The 17,774-nt window shown below is 52.0% G+C and overlaps 1 protein-coding gene across 4 annotated transcripts in view; it reads left to right on the top strand.

Annotated features, from left to right (window-relative positions):
* LTBP2 (latent transforming growth factor beta binding protein 2) overlaps window positions 1-17,774 on the top strand; it is a 103,125-nt gene that overhangs the window by 49,824 nt on the left and 35,527 nt on the right. For all 4 annotated transcript variants that reach the window (XM_064571354.1, XM_045901234.3, XM_045901235.3 and 1 more), the window contains exons 4-8: window positions 1,853-2,043; window positions 4,157-4,327; window positions 4,874-5,080; window positions 5,887-6,164; window positions 7,218-7,320. In XM_064571354.1, coding sequence (XP_064427424.1) covers window positions 1,853-2,043; window positions 4,157-4,327; window positions 4,874-5,080; window positions 5,887-6,164; window positions 7,218-7,320 — 950 coding nt within the window. The remainder of the gene's footprint in view (window positions 1-1,852; window positions 2,044-4,156; window positions 4,328-4,873; window positions 5,081-5,886; window positions 6,165-7,217; window positions 7,321-17,774) is intronic.

The raw sequence follows: 17,774 nt of genomic DNA, 5'->3' as shown, positions 1-17,774 counted from the left end.
CCCACTGGGGGAAGGAGCGCCCTCCAGGCCTGAGCAGATGCTCCTCGGCTGAGCTTCCATCGTGGTCTGAGCTGCTCTATTAGGTGGCACAGCAGTCAGGATGCTCTGGGCTGGAATCCCAGGGCCCTGATTTACTGGATGTCTAACCTTGGACCAGGAATTGCTCCCTCAGCTTCAGTGTCCACAGTGTGCTCACACTGACCACAGTGCAGACACCATCATATACAGTGGTTCATATACACTGTAAAGGGACAGGATATTTACCGTGGAGGCTGCCTTGTAGACTGGCCTAATAACAAACACATGGATAATGCTTTCAAATTTGTGAGACGGTTCAAATGGTTAAGATATCAAAGGACACGAGCAGAAAGTTTTCACAAGTGGTATATAGATACATGAAGAACATTTCAACTCAGAAGTAATAAATAAAAGAGAGAAAAGGCAACAGTGAAGTACCATTTTATACTTATTCAATTAGCAAAGTATAAAAAAAATAATAACACATTAGGATGTAGAGGCTGCACTCTGAGTAGTACATTTATACATTTTGATACACCCTTTCAAAAAACAAAGCCCCAGTGTGTACCTAGAGCCATAAATGTTTATAACCTTTTTCTTATACCTTTCAATATGGTCATTCTAGTCCATAGAATTAATCCTAAAAGAATGATCCTTTTTAACTGTCTATTTTAAGTATTTTCCAAACATACAAAATAAAATAGAATAGTATAATGAATCCCCCTTTACTAAAGGAATATTTTAGTGGAAGGAAAAAAAGCCATACTTATGTGAACATAAGTATGTCCACAGTTAAAAATTAAAAACAGGGGCGCCTAGGCGGCTCAGTCATTAAGCATCTGCCTTCGGCTCAGGTCATGATCCCAGGGTCCTGGGATCGAGCCCCACATCAGGCTCCCTGCTCGGCGGGAAGCCTGCTTCTCCCTCTCCCACTCCCCCTGCTTGTGTTCCCTCTCTCGCTGTGTCTCTCTCTGTCAAAGAAATAAATGAAATCTTTAAAAAAAAAATTAAAAACAATCCATGCAACAGGCAAATGTCTGAATAAATAAATCTGATTTGTCTTCAGATAGACTATCGTGTAGTAACTGAGATGATAAATACGAAAACTGGGATTGTATAAAATATGATCTAATGTTAAGTGAAAAATCAGAATTTAAGCTGTGTCTACAGGTGATGACAATGGGATAAGAACGTATATTTGAGCAAAGGTTAAAAGGAAATGTGCAAAGTATTTGCTGCGTGGGGGCAGGGGGATGCTGAATTAGGTTGTTTTCTCCTTGAATATTGTTATATTATTTTTACAATGAAAAGAAATGAGAGGGATAGTCTAGGCTCCGCCCCCAAATCAATCTGTGACTAAGCATTTGTTGGGCACCATTTCCACAGGTAATTTGTGTTAAGGGCTGAATTTAGAAGTGGCAGGGAGTAGGCTTGGGGGCAGGACTCGGTTTGGGGGCAGAGGTTGGTCCCTAAGAGTCTCACAGACTCTCAGAATGTCAGAGCCACAAGGGACCAGTCTAACATCTTTGTTTTATAGTCTCGGGCCCTGAGGCCCAGAGAAGCTGTGACTTGCCCAGAATAACCCAGCAAACGCCTGGCTATTCCGCATAGGGTTAGGCATTCTCGCAGAACCAACTGGCGGGCCTTCCCTCACTCCCCCTTCCTCAGGGCACCTCCACATCCCTGAATCGCTGCAGATGGGTGCAGAGAAGGCAACCAGACAGAGGGCACTCTTCTAGTGCAGAGGTGGGGGCTGGGCAGCCCAAGCGGGGACAGAGGGCACAGCGATGCTGCTCCTAGGCGGTAAACCCCCGTTCCACGATCATCTCCACAGGACCCTGAGTGGGCTCAGCCAGACCCAGCCCTCCCAACAGCACGCGGGGTTGTCCCGGACTGTCCGGCTTTACCCAACCGCCGCAGCCAGCGGTCAGCTCACCTCCAATGCCCTGCCCGCAGGGCCAGGCCTTGAGCGGAGGGATGGCGCCCAGCAGGCAGCGTATCTGGACCGCCTGTCATCCCCCTGGGGTAAGGATGCCCTGTCTCAGGGTCCTAGGAGAGCAGGGCATCTAAATCTCTGACCTTCTTGTCCCCGCTTTTGCCTCCCCTCCACTCTCACGGGCCGGCCGGGTTTCACCTGTCCCTCATCCTCTCAGCCAATCAACCAGCAGTCAGTCGCCAAGTGCCTGCTTTGTGCTGGGCTCCAAGGGTCCCAAACCAGCTGATTGGGGACTCTGCCCCTATCACACATCCTGCCTTTGCTTCCTTCATATCCAGCCATGAACCTCCCCTCCCTGGCCCTGCTCCCTCCACCTTATCCTTCCTGCAAACCTCCTGGACCAACCTGAGCAATTGCTTTCTTAGCACCCACAGCTGGGCTTCTGCGTTCTAGAGGAGACAGCTGAGCATCCCTGTGGGTTCACGCCTCGGCACATTCTGCTCCTTGCCCAACAGTCCTTTCCTTTGTGCCTGCTCCCTCTCTCTGTCTCTGTCTCTCTCTCTCGTCCCTCAGAGCAGCTACTCCAAGCTGCCCCCCACTTTCCCAAGCCCCATCCCATCAGCACATGGACACGCCTGCCACCTCTTGGAGAGCTCCTCACCTTCCTGCCCATCTGCCCCACCGTGCACACCACTCCCCTACCTAAACCCGTGCCTGAGCTCACCTCCTTTCTTTCCTTGCCATGGTAAAAGTTGAAGTGAAATTCACATAAAATTAACCATTTTTAAAGTGTACACATCGGTGGTTTTAAGTGTATAATTTTGTGCAGCCGCCGTCACTGTCTAATTCTAGAACATTGTCATCACTCCCAAGAGAAACCCTGTACCCACTAAGCCTCTTTCCCCCCCCCCCAAGCTCCGGGCCCCACTGATCTACTTTGTCTCTAGAGATTTGCTTACCTTGGACATGTCCTAACAGAGTCTGCACAGTATGTGGCCTTTGGTGTCTGCTGTAACTTAGTATCATGTTTTCGAGGTTTATCCCTGTCGGTACTCATTCCTTTTTGTAGTCCATGACCTCCTTTCTTGCCATCTTGAAAAGGGCATGTCCCCCTTCTTGATTCCTCTAGGACGCTAGACCGTCTCTTGTCCTCCCCCCAACACCCTCTCTCCTCCCTCTTCAGCCTGCCCCCCCAGCTCCTTCCCACCAGCAGATACACTTGGTTCCCGCTCCCATTCTCACACGCACGCTTGCACGCATACACACATCCACAGAGTTCTTTCTCTACTCCCCTCGGGCTTCCTCCCTGTCTCTCCCCCCTTCCCAGGCTAGCTTCTTGAACACACGGTCTACACAGACTTTTGTACTTCCCTCCTCAAGCCCTCTCCCTCTGGTTTCCCTCCCGCGGCTCGCCACGCTGAATGAATACCCCTCCTTTGTATTTCCACCGCGACTGTGTTACAGATCCAGCTTGCATGGCTGCGTGCCCTCCCAGCTGGTCTCCCTGCCTCCCCGCCCCCTGCCCACTCCAGCTGGGAGGGCGCCAGTCCTCCACGAGTCCTCTTTGATCTCCCCCTGAAAACTTTCAAAGGCTTCCCACCACCAACCAAATAAAGGGCCCGTCCTCGTCCTCGTTCTGGCAATCAGGGCATCCACAGCCTGACTCTAGTCATTCTCGCAGGCTCTGTCTTCCTCCCCTTCTCTTAGAAAACTCCCCTCTGGCAAGTCACAGCTACAGTCAGTCCTCTGCCCGCAGGTTCCACGCCCGACTGCGGCACTTGCCAGCTGTGTGCCATGGGGCAACCCAACCTTCTCTGGGCCTCAGTTTCCTTAACCGTAAAATAGAAATATCAGATTGGGTATAGGAACATGATCAGTATTCGGCCATTGTAACCTACACAAATGGCAATTTCTAACGGTTCAACCTAAAAGGGTGCTCCCCCAAGAAGGACAAGAGTGAATGTGCATAAAGCACGAGCTTAGTGGTTGGCACGTTGGCATCCCTCAATACACGATGGACTATGAGCTTCTCAAAGGTACCACCACCCTGCTCCCACTGTGGGACCTTGCTTCCAGTAGGTACTTAGCAAATGCCCTTGGGATGGATTCACCCCTGACCCCATGGGCCTTTCTAACCAGCCTCTGGAGGTCACAGCTGTGCCTCTCAGCCCTGCCCCCTGGACCCAAGCCCTCTCTCTGCAGGGCTGAACCTCACTGAGAAAATCAAGAAGATCAAGATCGTCTTCACTCCCACCATCTGCAAGCAGACTTGTGCGCATGGACACTGTTCCAACAGCTGTGAGCGTGGCGACACCACCACCCTATATAGCCAGGGTGGTCATGGGCATGACCCCAAGTCTGGCTTCCGAATCTGTGAGTCCCTTCCCGCCCCGTCCTCAGGGGGTTCCCAGGCCCTGGGGAGGGGCAGGGTGCCCAGAGGGACAGGCCTGCCTTGAGCAGGAGCCCAGACATTCTGCAGGAAGGAAGCCTACTGCTCTCATACTATGGCTTCTGTGAGTTGTCCCCAGTCACACAGAATGCTGAGTCCTCACCCAGCTCTGTGACAGCCTAGCTGTGTGACTCTAGGCAAGTCCCATAACCCACCTGAGTCCATGGTTCCCCCACAGAGAAGTGAGGGAGTTAGTAGAGTTAGTAGAGTTAGCCCTCCTGTCCCCCAGGTTATTGTGGGATCCCGGGAAGGTGTGAAAGGGCTCTTCAGAAAGGCAACGGCCGGCTGTTATCTACCCTTCCTCACTCCCGGCGTCCTGGAAAGTCCCTGCATTTCAGGGTGGGCTGGGCTCCCCGGGCCATCCAGATTGGAGTGCCTGCTCCCCCTGCTTCCCTGTGGTCACGCCCCGGCCCCGCGGTGGGCACTGCTATGTTGTTCTACCACTGGTCACCTTGAGATCAATGTTGTAGATTTCTGCCAGATCCCCTGCCTGAACGGGGGCCGCTGCATCGGCCGGGATGAGTGCTGGTGCCCTGCCAACTCCACCGGAAAGTTCTGCCACCTGCCCTCCCCGAAGCTGGACACGGGGCCTCCAGAGAGGGGCTCCCGCCACGGGGCCCTGCGGGAAGGCCCCTTGAGGCAGTCCACCTTCACCTTGCCTCTCTCCAACCAGCTGGGTGAGTGTGGGGCTGGGGGGTGCACTGGGCCACGGGCATGGGGGTGCTGGCATCGTGGTGGAGGGCACAGAAGCTGCCTCCAGTCAGACCTCCCTCCTTCTCTGCCCCCGGGGCTCAATTTCATTTCCTAAACTTCTCTTTGCCCTTCCTCCGAATTCATCAATAATTTTTTTTGCCCTTGCTCCCTACTGGGTGCTATGGATGAGACAAAAAAGTATAAAGGCGGGGTCCTGCCTTCAGGGAACCCTCAGCCCTGGACAAGACAGTGGGGCTGGATAGGAAGAATGGAACATGCCTTCCATTATCAGGTGCCACGTAGAAGCTACCAAAAATACAGACTTCCATAGGAGGTCAGGGGGAGGAGAGCCCCCTAACTGTGCTCAGGAAGGCTTCGTGGAGGAGGTGGACTTCAGCTGGCCTTAAAGGGTGGATAGCCTTTGATTAAGCAGAGAAGGTGGGAGGGGTTCCCCTGCGCAGGGACCAGCATGAGCCACGGTGTGGAGGTGGGGCCCTGAGGGGTCTGTCGGGCCAGAGTTCAGGGGTTGTGCAGGATGACGGGAAGAGGTAGAATCAGGAAGGTAATTTGGAGGTTGAGCATGAAGGTCCTTCTTTGGAAGGTGCAAAGTGAAGGAGTTTGTGCTCCATCCTGTCCTCACTGGGGAGTTGTTCTGGGTTTGAGCAGAGAGTGGAAAAATGGAAGGAGAATTCGGGGGAGACATAGAGCCAGTGGCCTGGCCCAGGGATGCTGGGCCCTCTTCAGAAGGTGGGGCCCTGTTGCCTGGCTCTGACCCAGCCCCTGTGCCCAGCCTCCGTGAACCCCTCCTTGGTGAAGGTGCACATTCGCCACCCGCCGGAGGCCTCCGTGCAGGTCCATCAGGTGGCTCGGGTGCGGGGCGAGGCCCCGGAGGAGAACAGCGTGGAGACCAGACCCTCGCCCTGGCTCCCCGCCAGCCCCCGCCATAGCCACTGGGACGGCAACAGCATCCCTGCACGGTCTGGAGAGGCCCTTCAGCCACCGCCCCCGGCAGCACCCAGGCCTCCAGGAGGGCTGGGCCGCTGTTACCTGAGCTCTGTGAATGGACAGGTGAGAATGCATCCCCTGCCTCAGCCCTACAGGCTTCCAGAATAGTGACTGCTCCTCACTCTCCCCCTTCTTCTCTCTGCTCCTCGTCCTTACGGAATGTATGTCCGTAGAGTCTCCTATTCGCCATATGGGAAAATGTAGGGCATAAATTGTGTGAGCAAGGAGAGGCCTCCTTACTACCTAGGCTCCACTGGATACTTGTCAGTGCCAGGCATGCCGAAGAAGCCCCAAAAGAGTCCCCCTCTGGAAGGGCACCAGCATCTTCTGGTCCCAGTAAACCCTGGCCTGTACTGGAGCCGAGCCTAGGACTCCCGGTGCATAGACAGTAGGGCTGTTAGATCCTACAAGAAAAAGCATGGTATTCCATTGAAATTGAAGAGCACAGAGATGTGGATAGGTTAAACCCTAAAGCTTTGGGGGTAAAAGATGAGAGACACCCCATCCCTCCTGGAGGCATCCATAGTCAGTGATGGGAAATCAGGGGAGTTTTTCTGAATCTGGGCACCTAAAAATATGGGCTAAGCCAGACCTAGGATGGTTTTTGTTAGAGTTGCATTTTGGCATTTCCAGAAACCCCTCCTGAGGTTAGGGAACTGGAGGAGGTAGGGAGTAGCCAAGGGATAGGGACTCTGAGTCCCCAGATCCTCCTTGGCCTCTCAACTTGCAGTGTCCCTGAGCCTAGACCCTGTTCATGGGGAAGGCTTGCATCGTAGGTGACCCTATAGTTCCCTGGAGTTTGATGGAGGAAAGCCCATCCTTTGGGACCCTCTGTGGGCTGGGGACATGAAAGGGGGATGTTTGCAGTCCTGCACAGAGCAGATCTTTTCTTATCTGGGTGTGCCCTGCCCCCAAGTTTAGGGTTTGGTGGGATAGACTGCAAGGTTCTCTGCTTCCTTCCGGGCCATCCCCTGACTCTCCCCTCTCCTCCCTTTGGTGAGGCATCCCTGGAGCAGGATATTGGGGTTGAGCCCTCGCCTCGGGTTTTCCTGGGACAGCTCTGGCACAGCAGGAAAGGGAAGAGGGAGTGATGGGTGTCCATGGCCTCTTTTCCAGTGTGCCAACCCCTTGCTGGAGCTGACTGCCCAAGAGGATTGCTGTGGCAGTGTGGGAGCCTTCTGGGGGGTGACCTCATGTGCCCCATGCCCACCCAGACCAGGTGAGTACTAGGTGCAGGGGTGTAGGGTTTGGGGCGCAGCTTTCCCAAGGCCTGGCCTCCGCTTCACCTCCCACCAGGGTCTCAGAGGCCAGGCAGGGAGAACAGGCTGGTAAACTGGGCAGGCTTTCCAGATCTGCCTTGAGGGTGCTTCTGGCTGGTGGCTGAGCCTCCTGACAGCTCAGACGGCTTGCGCCCAGGTGCAGCCTTGACTCTCTGCTCTATCTGATTGCCTGGGAGGGGTTCCTCCCTCATGCTAGTTGTTCTTGCTCAGATTGTAGGGGTCCCATGCCATGCTGGGCCCCCTTCTACATACCCCCCTGCCCAGGCATCAGGGGCCCAGTGATCTTGATGTAGTGACTCAGCGTTTCCCTCATTCTCTCCCTGGAGGGGCCTCACCTCCTCCCCTCCTGTTTCCTAACCCAGTCAAGGTTGGGTGTCTGTCCCAGAGGGTCCTCTGCCTTGGGATATGGGAAACCCAGTTCCCTGCTCTCTTTTGGATGGTGGGAAAAGCCTAACGTGTATTCATTCATTCATTCATTCATTCGCTCGTTTGTTCATTTATTCGGCAAATACTCACCAGGTGCCTTGTGTGTGCCAAGCACTGAGGATTTGGGAGTCAGCAAAATGCCTGTTCATGCTGCTGTCCTAGGCATCGATCTTACGGTTGGGAGGTGGGTGATGAGGTGCCTGTGCCCGAGGATAGCTTCTGCCCACTCAGCCTGTCTTCTCCCACCTGGCCCCACTCCTGGGGTCTGGGCCCAGGCCTGGCATGGATTTCTTTTTCCTGTCAACAGTCAACTTGGTGAGTTGGCTTTGTAGGGGGCCTGGCCTGGCGCCCACAGGTGGGAGGGGCAGGGTTGTTCCTAACTTCAGACTTGGTTGTGGAGCAGGGACCATATTTTCCAATTTAAAAATAAGTGTGGCCGGTTTTGCAGTGTGATGGAGCTTCCAGGCTAGCTGTGAGCTTCCAGGCTTGAGCACCCAGCGCGGAGCAGGTACTTCTGCTGGCTGACCTCGTCTCCGCGCCATCTGCATTCTGCAGAATGGAGACAGTGGGGCTGCTGTGGCGAGTAGGTGAGGCATGTGCTTAGCATCAGGTCAGTAAACAGTAGCTGTTATTATTATTGCTGCGAAGTATCCCTCCACGAAGGGAAAAGGGCAGGGACCCACTGCCCCGAGGCAGAAGAGGGCCTTGAACTGCTCAGCGTCTCCCCCTGCAGGCCAGAGATGTCTCACCACTTTTCTTCTTGCCCTCTTTCCCTTCCTCCTGGTTAGGTCCACCCTTGAGTCTTCCACATCCCACATCGCATTCAGTCAACGGATATTTACATTAGTGAAGCAGCCATTTGAAGTGCTCCTAGTGTGTGGGCCCAGGAAAGACAGTGGAGGCTGAGCCAGAAGCAGTGTCTCCTTTCTCCAAGCTTACAGTCTCGGGTACTGGGGGCGTATACAGGTAGCACTAACTAGACAAATGCCAGATGCGGTGGGAACACAGCGGAACCGGGACCATAGATAGGTCCTATAGCACCTCTGCACAAATTAGAGAAAGGTGCCACTTCCTTTGTTCAAAACAGTCTCTACAAATACAAATCTAAGATGCCAGCGATTCTCTGAAATGTGGTGCTTTTGTGCAGTGGACAACCTGCACATCTGTTCACTGTGGGGTAGGGGATCCTAGCTCAAATTTGTGGATCAGGGAAAGCTTCTTATAGGGGGTGACATCCGGGATGAGATCTGAAGAATTATTAGAGTAGGCCAAAGAGATGGGGAAGAGCTTAACAACTCAAGGAAATTGCAGATGCAGGTGAGACCAAGAGAGTGAGAAACTTTTCCTGGAGCATGGCACACCCAAGGCTGTGCCATCACCTCCTCCCTGTCCCAGTTAGTGCCTCCCACCCCCCTCCCCCACTGTGTTCAACACATCTCAGCAAGCCAGGCACCAGGGTGCAAACCCTGGAATGTCAAGCATTCCAGCACACCAAGCAAGAAATAACAAAGACCAGGGAACGTAAACACTTACAACACGTTCAAGCGCAGTGGCATTGTATAGAGAAGGGGCAAGATGCTGAGGAACCTTTTTTGTGTTGACAGGATGCCAGATACCTAGCTCCACACCTGAGCCTAGGGCTGGGGGTTGGGGATGTTTCTCTAAGTAGGTATGACAAGCAAGCTACCTTGCAAGAGTCAGAAGAAGAAAAGGTGAGCTGCTGGGTAGGTTTGGGAATAGTTGGCAAGGCAGGCGGGACTTCTGGGTTCTAGAACATTCCTAGGCCTGGTGGCTTTGCCCCTCTGAGCCTCTAAGTCTCCTCTGACGAAATAAGGCTGTGTCCTTCAGGGAAGGGCTTTGTCATCCCCAACAAGGTCATCTAGCAGAATCAGGGGATGAAGGGAGTAATAAAGCCAACAGCTGGGGAGCTATGTGACTTCCTAGCTTCCCCTAAATCACCTTTTGGCTTCTGAGGCTCCATGCTGGACTGTCAAAGAAGGCCCCTGCAGAACAATGCTATTCCTGATGAGGAAAGAAACTGCTTTGAAGTCTCGTTTATGTGGCACAGATAAATCCCTTTTCTTCTGGAAAAAATTCTCCAGTGCTCTTTCTCAGGGAGATGGCTCAGGGAGTCCATTTAGGTCAGCCTCCGATCCCCTCCCTTCTTTCTTCCTTTACTCTGGGTGACAGATGCAGCCGACCTTCCAGAAGGCGGCCTGAACCCCATCTTCCTGACCCTCAGTTTTCAGAGCCTCTGCAGTCCCCCTGTCAGGGTCCAAAGAGCGACAGCTCTCAAAAGCCACTTTGATTAAGGCCACATTTTTGAGTTTTTGTCTGAGAAAGACAGACATCTGGGTTGACTGGAAAGTTGGCCGCTGCCTCATCTGGCTGGGCACCAGCTGTGTCTACCCCCAGGCCCCTTCGCTGGGGTGGGCGGGGCTGGCACCCTGCTCTCAGCCCGCAGTGGTGGGCTCCAGCTGTTGGCCACGAGATCATCTGTCCGTCTGCCTGGCATGGGATGAGGTCACCTCAAAACCCAGGCCCCTGCCTGTCCCTCCAGGGACTGCTGATTCTCTTGCGCCGCCCCTTCAAGGAATTCTGCATCTTTCCCTCTTAAAAGCAATGGTAGCCCCTCTTGCTGAACGTTCACACACTACCCTGGGCTCTTCCCCACCTGATCTCATGAAATTGTCGCAACCACGTGCAAGCTAAGGGTCTTTATGCCCACTTGACAAATGAGGAAGATGAAGCTCAGAGAGGGCCGAGCAACTTGTCCAAGGTAACACAGCAGAACAGGGGAGCAGGGTTTCAAACCACAGTGTGTCTGACTCTCAGCTGACCGGAATCTCCCGAATCATTCTGGGGAGACTTGAGCCCACCCAAAGACAACAAAAACCAGGACCTTAGACTCAGGGTTCACACCCAGGAGGGGGCCGCCCGGCGTCGTGTCGCATGAGTTATGTGCGTGTGAAGGACAACATCCCTCAAGAAGATGCGGATTGGATAGACAGGCAGGCAGCAACCTACAGCTCAGGCCTAAGTGTTCACGGAGATGTGCTGGACGAATTGTCCCAGAGCAAAGGCGGTAGGCTTGTTCCATGTGGTTCTGGAGGGCTAACGCCAATGTGTGGATGTTTCTGGTGAGCAGAGCTCAATTCGAAACTGAGCACAAGGAACAGCTTATTAAAAACTGCAGCTTACCAAAACCCAACGATACAATGGGGCATGCCCAGAAGTACTTCGCTCCCCACCATGGAGAGGAAGCCTGCTAAGAACTGGCTCATAGAAGGAGCTGGAAAGGATACTGATTTTTGAGGGAGTGGAGGTTCCTATGTATGTGTCCGAAACTGTGCTGGAAACCCTCAGTAGAAGGCAAGCTTTGGTTTGCCTTGGCTTTGCCAGGGCCCTTGCCCAGGCACCGGCTCAGGGGAGGCCAGCCCCTGCGGAGGGGGGCACATGTGAGGGGGCGCGGGCAGCACCAGGGCAAGTCACAGCAGCAACACTGTTTTCGTCACCATTGCTGTCAGCAGCCGTGTGCCAGGCAACATGCTAAGTGCTTCCTCATTCCACTGCATCCTGACCACGTCTCTGGGAGTTGGGTGTGACCTTCTTCATTTTACAGGTGAAGAAGTTGTGTCTACGTGACCTGAGGCCCCCTGCCTCTCACTGGCCTGTGATCTGCCTCCTAGGCTGCTTCTTGTGCACTTGGCTTGGGGAATTTGCTCAACTAGAGGACCCCAGCTTAGGGAACAGCTGTGCTGGGGTGGGGCTCCTGTTCTCTGGGACTCCTGCCCTCAAGAAACGGGATTTTTCAGAGTTCCAGTTGTTGGACTGAAAAAAAGCAGTGTCTCTTTGGCTCAGGGATGTTCTTAGAGCTTCTTCCAAGGGACTCAAGGCCTCCAGGGAATTGTGCCTCAGCTCAAGTTAGCGCTCTCCTTACCCCAGGGCGGGGGTCACCAACACGTAGCATCTCTGGCCTGGAGAGGTCCATGGGGGGGCTGCGGTGGGGTTGGCTGGAGTGGCACCTGTCTGAGCCAAGGGTCTGACTGGACCCCTCTCCTCCCCACTGCTTGTGGTGATCAAGACACCCACTTTGGCTCTTGTGCTACCCCAAGGAAGCAGTCAGAGCCCATCTTTGGGTCTGGAATAATGAGCCTTATAATAATCACCAATATGTGACAAGGATCATGCTCAGAGTTTTGCATGCTTTTTTACTGTTCACAATAGCCCCAAGGAGGGAATTGTCACCTACATTTTACTGATAAGAAAACTCAGAGAGGTTGAGCAACTTGCCCAAGTGTCTCCAGCCAGTGAGGCCCAGCAGCCTGCTTGCTAACCTTGAAACTGTGTTGAAAGAAGGAAGGAAGGGAGGGAGGAAGGGGAGGAGGGAGGGAGGGAAGGAAGGAAGGAAGAAGGGAGGAAGGAAAGGAAGAGGGAGGAACTAAGTCTTAGGGAGCATCTACAGGGACTGTGCCAGGCATGTTGCTAGCTTCAGTCTGACACAGATTCTCAGTGAACTTAACCTTCACAACCCATGAAACTGAGTTTCTGTCCCCACTTCTACAGATGAAAAAATGAAGACTGACAGAGGTTAAGAAACGTGCTTCGGGTCACACAGCTAGTCAGAGTAGAGCCAGGAATTCGATGGGGTCTGGCTGCCACAGAACCCACACTCCTTCCACTGCTCTGGGGGATTAGAAGGTTCTTTGCAGCTTACCAACCCGAGGCTTACAAATCGAGGATTCAGCTCCAGTCCACTCACATGCCCCAGTGCATCCAGCTCAGCCTCACCCGGGGTGTGTGTGTGTATGTCTGTCTGTCTGTCTTCTGGCAGAGTGGTGTATGGCAGGGTACCCTCCAGAACTCCCTGCTGGGGCCATCTGTCATCACAGGCTGAGATCTGCATGGCTTGTAAACAGCCCCGTGGCCAGACATATGTCTCCACCATCTCTTCCCTGAACTCTGTTGTAGAGTCAGGGCCAAAACTGTCTCCAGGAATTAGTCTGTCCTGGTTGAGGCCTCCTTGGGAGCCCCAGCAGCCAAGGGGGAGAGTCAGCAGGGCAGGGGCAGGCCGCAGCCAGGGGCCCCTCTGCTTCCTTCCCCAGTGTGTGAGTTGGCCCAGGTGCAGTGCTGAGGGGAGAGGGCTGGGGTCAGGGGCCAGAAGACCTGAGTTCTGGCCCACATGACTCACGTTTCCGTACCAGGAAAGTTATGCACGTCTGCCCTCTAGGCTTCATGGGCATTCTGTGATGCTCAGATTCCTGGGAGTTGGCGTTGATCCCAGCTGACCCCTCGGCATCTGCTTGGGCTTTCTCAGGCCTACAAGGCCCAACTGCAAGGTCGCTGGCAGCTGTCCACATGTCTCTTTGAAGCGCCCATGGGAAACAACGGCTTAGCCACTCTTTCCAGATCCACTTCTCTCTGCTTCCTGACCCCAGCGTTCTCCTTGCGTCGGCTGAGGGACCGTGAGGGGTAGTGTGGGTTCTGCCCCATTGCCTGTATTCATTCCGCTTGACACTTCAGTGGTAGACCTTGTGGGTCATTTACCCAACCGCTGATGAGTCCTTTGGCCATCTCTGACCATAAGTCCTCTGGCCCATCTCCTGACCTCCTCCTGGGTATCCCTGCCTTTGTTTTTCCCATTTGCTCTCCTGAACCCATGTTAAAAAAAAAAGGGAAGAGAAGTTCCCAAAAAGGGTAATATACTTCCTGATGAGCACGGGTTTCCCTGTAGCCTGCAGACTCTAGGATTCCTGCCTAGACAACTCCTGAGGCTTGGTATGAGTTGACTCATTTATTTATTTGGAGGCAGTAGAGAGGAGTGGTTCACAATCTATCCTCTGGAGGCAGACTGTCTGGGTTCATAATTCCAGCTCCATCCACCAGCTGGGAGACCTTGGGCATGTTTCCTACCTCTCTGTGCCTCAGTTTGCTCCTCCATAAAACGGGGAAAATATTAGTAAATTCCCTCAAGGATTATTATGAGGATTAAATAAGTTAATACGTGTAAGGACTTTATAATAAGGCCTAGCCCATAGTAATGCTATTTTAGTGTTTGCTCTTATTATTCGTTCCATCTTGATTGAGTGCCTCGAGGGGCACCTGGGTGGCTCAGTCAGTTGAGCATTCAACTCTTGATCTCAGCTCAGGTCTTGATCTCAGGGTTGTGAGTTTAAACCTCACATTGGGCTTACCAAAAAAAGATGATTGAGAGCCTGTAGTGTGTGCCAGATGCCGTGTTGGGCTCTAGGGATGTAGCAACGATGAACACAAGGTTCCTGTCTTCACAGAGTGTATACTTTAGTGGTGGACATGGACAAGCAAACAGGCCGTCATAACAGCATTTTAAGTGCCATGGCAAGGGAAGGCCTGAGTGTGTTGGGAGGCAAGCTAGCGTGGGTGGCAGGGGCAGTGGCTCCTGCCCTCCCCCCCTCCGGGAATCACACAGCTCGCCAGCTGCCAGGATCAGGCCTGGAGCCACGGGTGGGTGCTGAGTTCCACCCTGAGCCAAGGTTCTCCCTTCCACGTGGCTGTCTAAACTTCAGCCTTCTATCCCCGGATGAGACTGAAGCTGACTTTTCTGGATTGGATGCTGCACTTGGTCTCACAGAAGCTCGTGGGTGGCCTCTGGGAGGTGTGAGGCAGGTCTGAGGGCCCTCTTTGGGATCAGGTTGGGGTTGCTGGCAAAATGGGAATTTCACCCGGGTCAGTGGCTTTGAAATTTGTTCCTCTCTAAAGAAGTCTGCCTTCACTAAGAGTTGCCCCTCCAACAGTTTCTCTTAAGGCTAGCGAGAGAGCAGAGTCCTCTGGGGAAGAAAAGGAAAAGCACGTGAATCCCGATGAATGAATGAATGAACACAGCTCCTCTCAGGTTGCACATTCCTGGGTTCTCTCACAGGTGCCAGCACGTTCCACCCTTGTTCCGGGCTCTAACCCCCCCCCCCCACCACTCCTCTCCTGCTCACTCAAGAAGCGGGGTCCTTCTGCCTCATGTCTCCCTCCTGACGTCACGGTGCTGCCCTGGCCTCCTGGGCCCCTCTCTCCCTCCTGCTTTCAGCAGAGTTACATGCAAGGGATGTGGCCTCCGCAGCCAGAAGCTTGGGTTGAACCACTACTGGGCCCCCTCTGAGCTTCGCTTTCCTCATCAGGACAATGGGGATGATGCTCCCTGCCTTGCAGGATAGTTGTAGGGGAAATAGACAGGATAATGTGTACCAATGGCCTCGTGACTCCATCCAAATGTTCCCTTGTTACCGTTCCTCAGCCCTCAGGCATCTGCCTCCCATTATTCTTTCCCACCTTCTCCTCCTCATAATGTTTGCAGACTGCATCGAATCAACTTGCTTTCTGAGTTTCTCCAAACAACTTCCCCCCTCTCTTGCCTCCTCCCTGCCCTCAGCTGATACCCCCAGGCCCCATGCCAGGGGCGCTCACATTTCCCAGCCTCACTCCCATCCTTCTGTCTCAACGTCAGCATGTTCAGAATCCTCATTTATCCCCGCCAGGCCGGAGCCTAGTCCCCCCACAGTGGGACGACAGGGAAAGCCCAAGTGAGACTGTCATCCATAGTGGGAAAAGATAATACAAATTCAACTGACATTTTTTTAATGTCAAAAAAAAATGAAGCTTTACTGATCTACATCCTCACTTGGTCTGTATATCAGACTGTCAGATGTCATGTTTGGCATGTGGAGTGTCCTCAGGGAAGGGCGGGGTTCCAAGAAAACATGGCGCCTCCTCATGTTTGTCTTTGGCATGTCACAACGCGTAACCTACAACAGTGCTGGGTTTATGGGGTTTTTCTATTATGTTGTCAAGTTTTAACAAAAACAACCCTCACCAAGTGGAAAAGTGACTCTAAAAAAATTCTTGCAAAGAAACAGGATCTGAAATAAGACTAATTACATAATCGCAAGTAATCACTTTTAAAATGCAATGCTGCCACTTCTCCCCTGACCTGTAATCAATCGTATTCCGAGGTAAAAATAATGAGGACCTCACGATGTGGCCCAAAATGGACCCCAGGATCCAAATGATCAAGAAGGCTGTATGAAATACGGTTTAGATCTATAATCACGAATTACGGCCTTTGCCCCGATTCTATAATGTGCTGGGAACTAGCAGCTAACGATAGAGTGGAAGCCATCTGGATTAGAAGAACATTTAAAAACACCAAGATGCTCAAGCTTTGCTGTACAATTGGATGAAAGTGTAGATATCTCTAACGTGCCTCTTGGTATTTGCGAGAGTCCATTTCAACAATAAAATATATGAAGAACTATCCTTTTGTAAAGATACTACTAAAGAAAGGATGAACCACAGGCATATATTCTCAACAGGAAATGACTTTTTCAATAGAAGTAAGTTTTCCAACAACTCTGTAAGGGTAGTTGCTGATGCTCTGACTGGAATAAAAAGGACTTAGAGGTGGAGGGCGCTCCATGCAAAATCCCCTCACCGCAGCGTATGATCATAGGCAAGCTACTGCCACAAGGAAGTCAAAGTCAGAAGACAAATTGCTAGAGGAAGTCATCGTACGGTTCACTTTATAAAACAAGACCTTTAAAGTAGAAGGGGAGGGGCGCCTGGGTGGCTCAGTCATTAAGCGTCTGCCTTCGGCTCAGGTCATGATCCCAGGGTCCTGGGATCGAGCCCCGCATCGGGCTCCCTGCTCAGGGGGAAGCCTGCTTCTCCCTCTCCCACTCCCCCTGCTTGTGTTCCCTCTCTCGCTGTGTGTCTCTGTCAAATAAATAAATAAAATCTTCAAAAAATAAAATAAAAAAAATAAAGTAGAAGGGGATCTTAATAGAACATTGTGTCAGAAGAGTCCCTGTACCCCTTGAGAATTGCTGGCTCTGTCTTGGCCAAGAAATGGTCAGACTTATAGATGAGCTATTCTTTTTTAAAAAAACAAAAAAACAAAAAGATGTCCACATCTGCTGCTCTTTCCTGTGATGACAAATGTCTGTCAGGACTCTGCTACCTGCTAGAGCTTTTCAAGGAAAGAAAAGAAAAACAAAAAACACCCTTCAAAGCATTCCTCTGGAGGCTGACGTGCTAGTCTGTGTCTCCAAAGTAATAGAGATGTTTCCCTGTTTTTAAGTCAATAGGTTTTTCTTTTTCAAAGCACTTTTTTTTTTCCTCTTTAAAGTATGGAAGAATGTTGGGAAATCAAGGTAGGATAGGTATCGGCCCCAGAATCTGAGACTTATTTCCTTGTTGGTCCATCTGGAGTCAAACAGCCGCCGGGTTCGGTCTGCCCATTAACTCTGGGCAGGGCTGCTGGCAAGACATCTGCGCTTCAGAAAGAGCCTTTTGAGAAAACGGATGTTTGGAAGCAGTTTCATCGTTATGGGATTTGTTGCTGTAAACCAACTCCATTTGCACATTTAAAAAACTTGAAAACTGGCATTTTTGAATGTATTTTACATTTGTAAGAACGACTAGCCAGCCTCAGGGGAGACGGAAAGTTACTGGCTAGCTTTCAACACCAGCATCACACAGCTGGGGAGAGTGAGTGAAAACTGAATAGAGCGGTTTTCTCCGCGCCATCCCATCGACAGGGAGCTTCTTCCATCCTGAGCCGAGATACCTTGTTAGCTATAGCAGTGTTGAAACCCAGGATCAAAATAAGCTGAACTCAGAATTAGACTGTGAATTGTTGCATCTACATGTTTAAAAACTACTAAAACAGCTATAGTTTTGGAAGATGGAACCATTAGCAGAAACTGGGTGATGGACACGCGGGACCTCTCTGTGACTATTTCTTGTAACTTCCTGCAAATCTATAATTACTTCAAAACCCCAAAATTAAATAAATACATAAAACTTGTTTCATCCCATTAGCGTGTATGACATTGCTATGTACTGTATGTCATGTTATAACTATATACATGACAAAGAGTCACCGAGTGTCATTTCTAGAAAGAGCAGGGTGGGTCAAGAGTAACCTGGCGAGGGGCACCTG

The sequence above is a fragment of the Mirounga angustirostris genome, unplaced genomic scaffold, assembly GCF_029215605.1.
Source record: "Mirounga angustirostris isolate CCGP_5_RB_7025 unplaced genomic scaffold, mMirAng1.0.hap1 SCAF_9, whole genome shotgun sequence".
Lineage (NCBI taxonomy): Eukaryota > Metazoa > Chordata > Mammalia > Carnivora > Phocidae > Mirounga > Mirounga angustirostris.
This window is presented reverse-complemented; position numbering and strand designations above follow the sequence as displayed.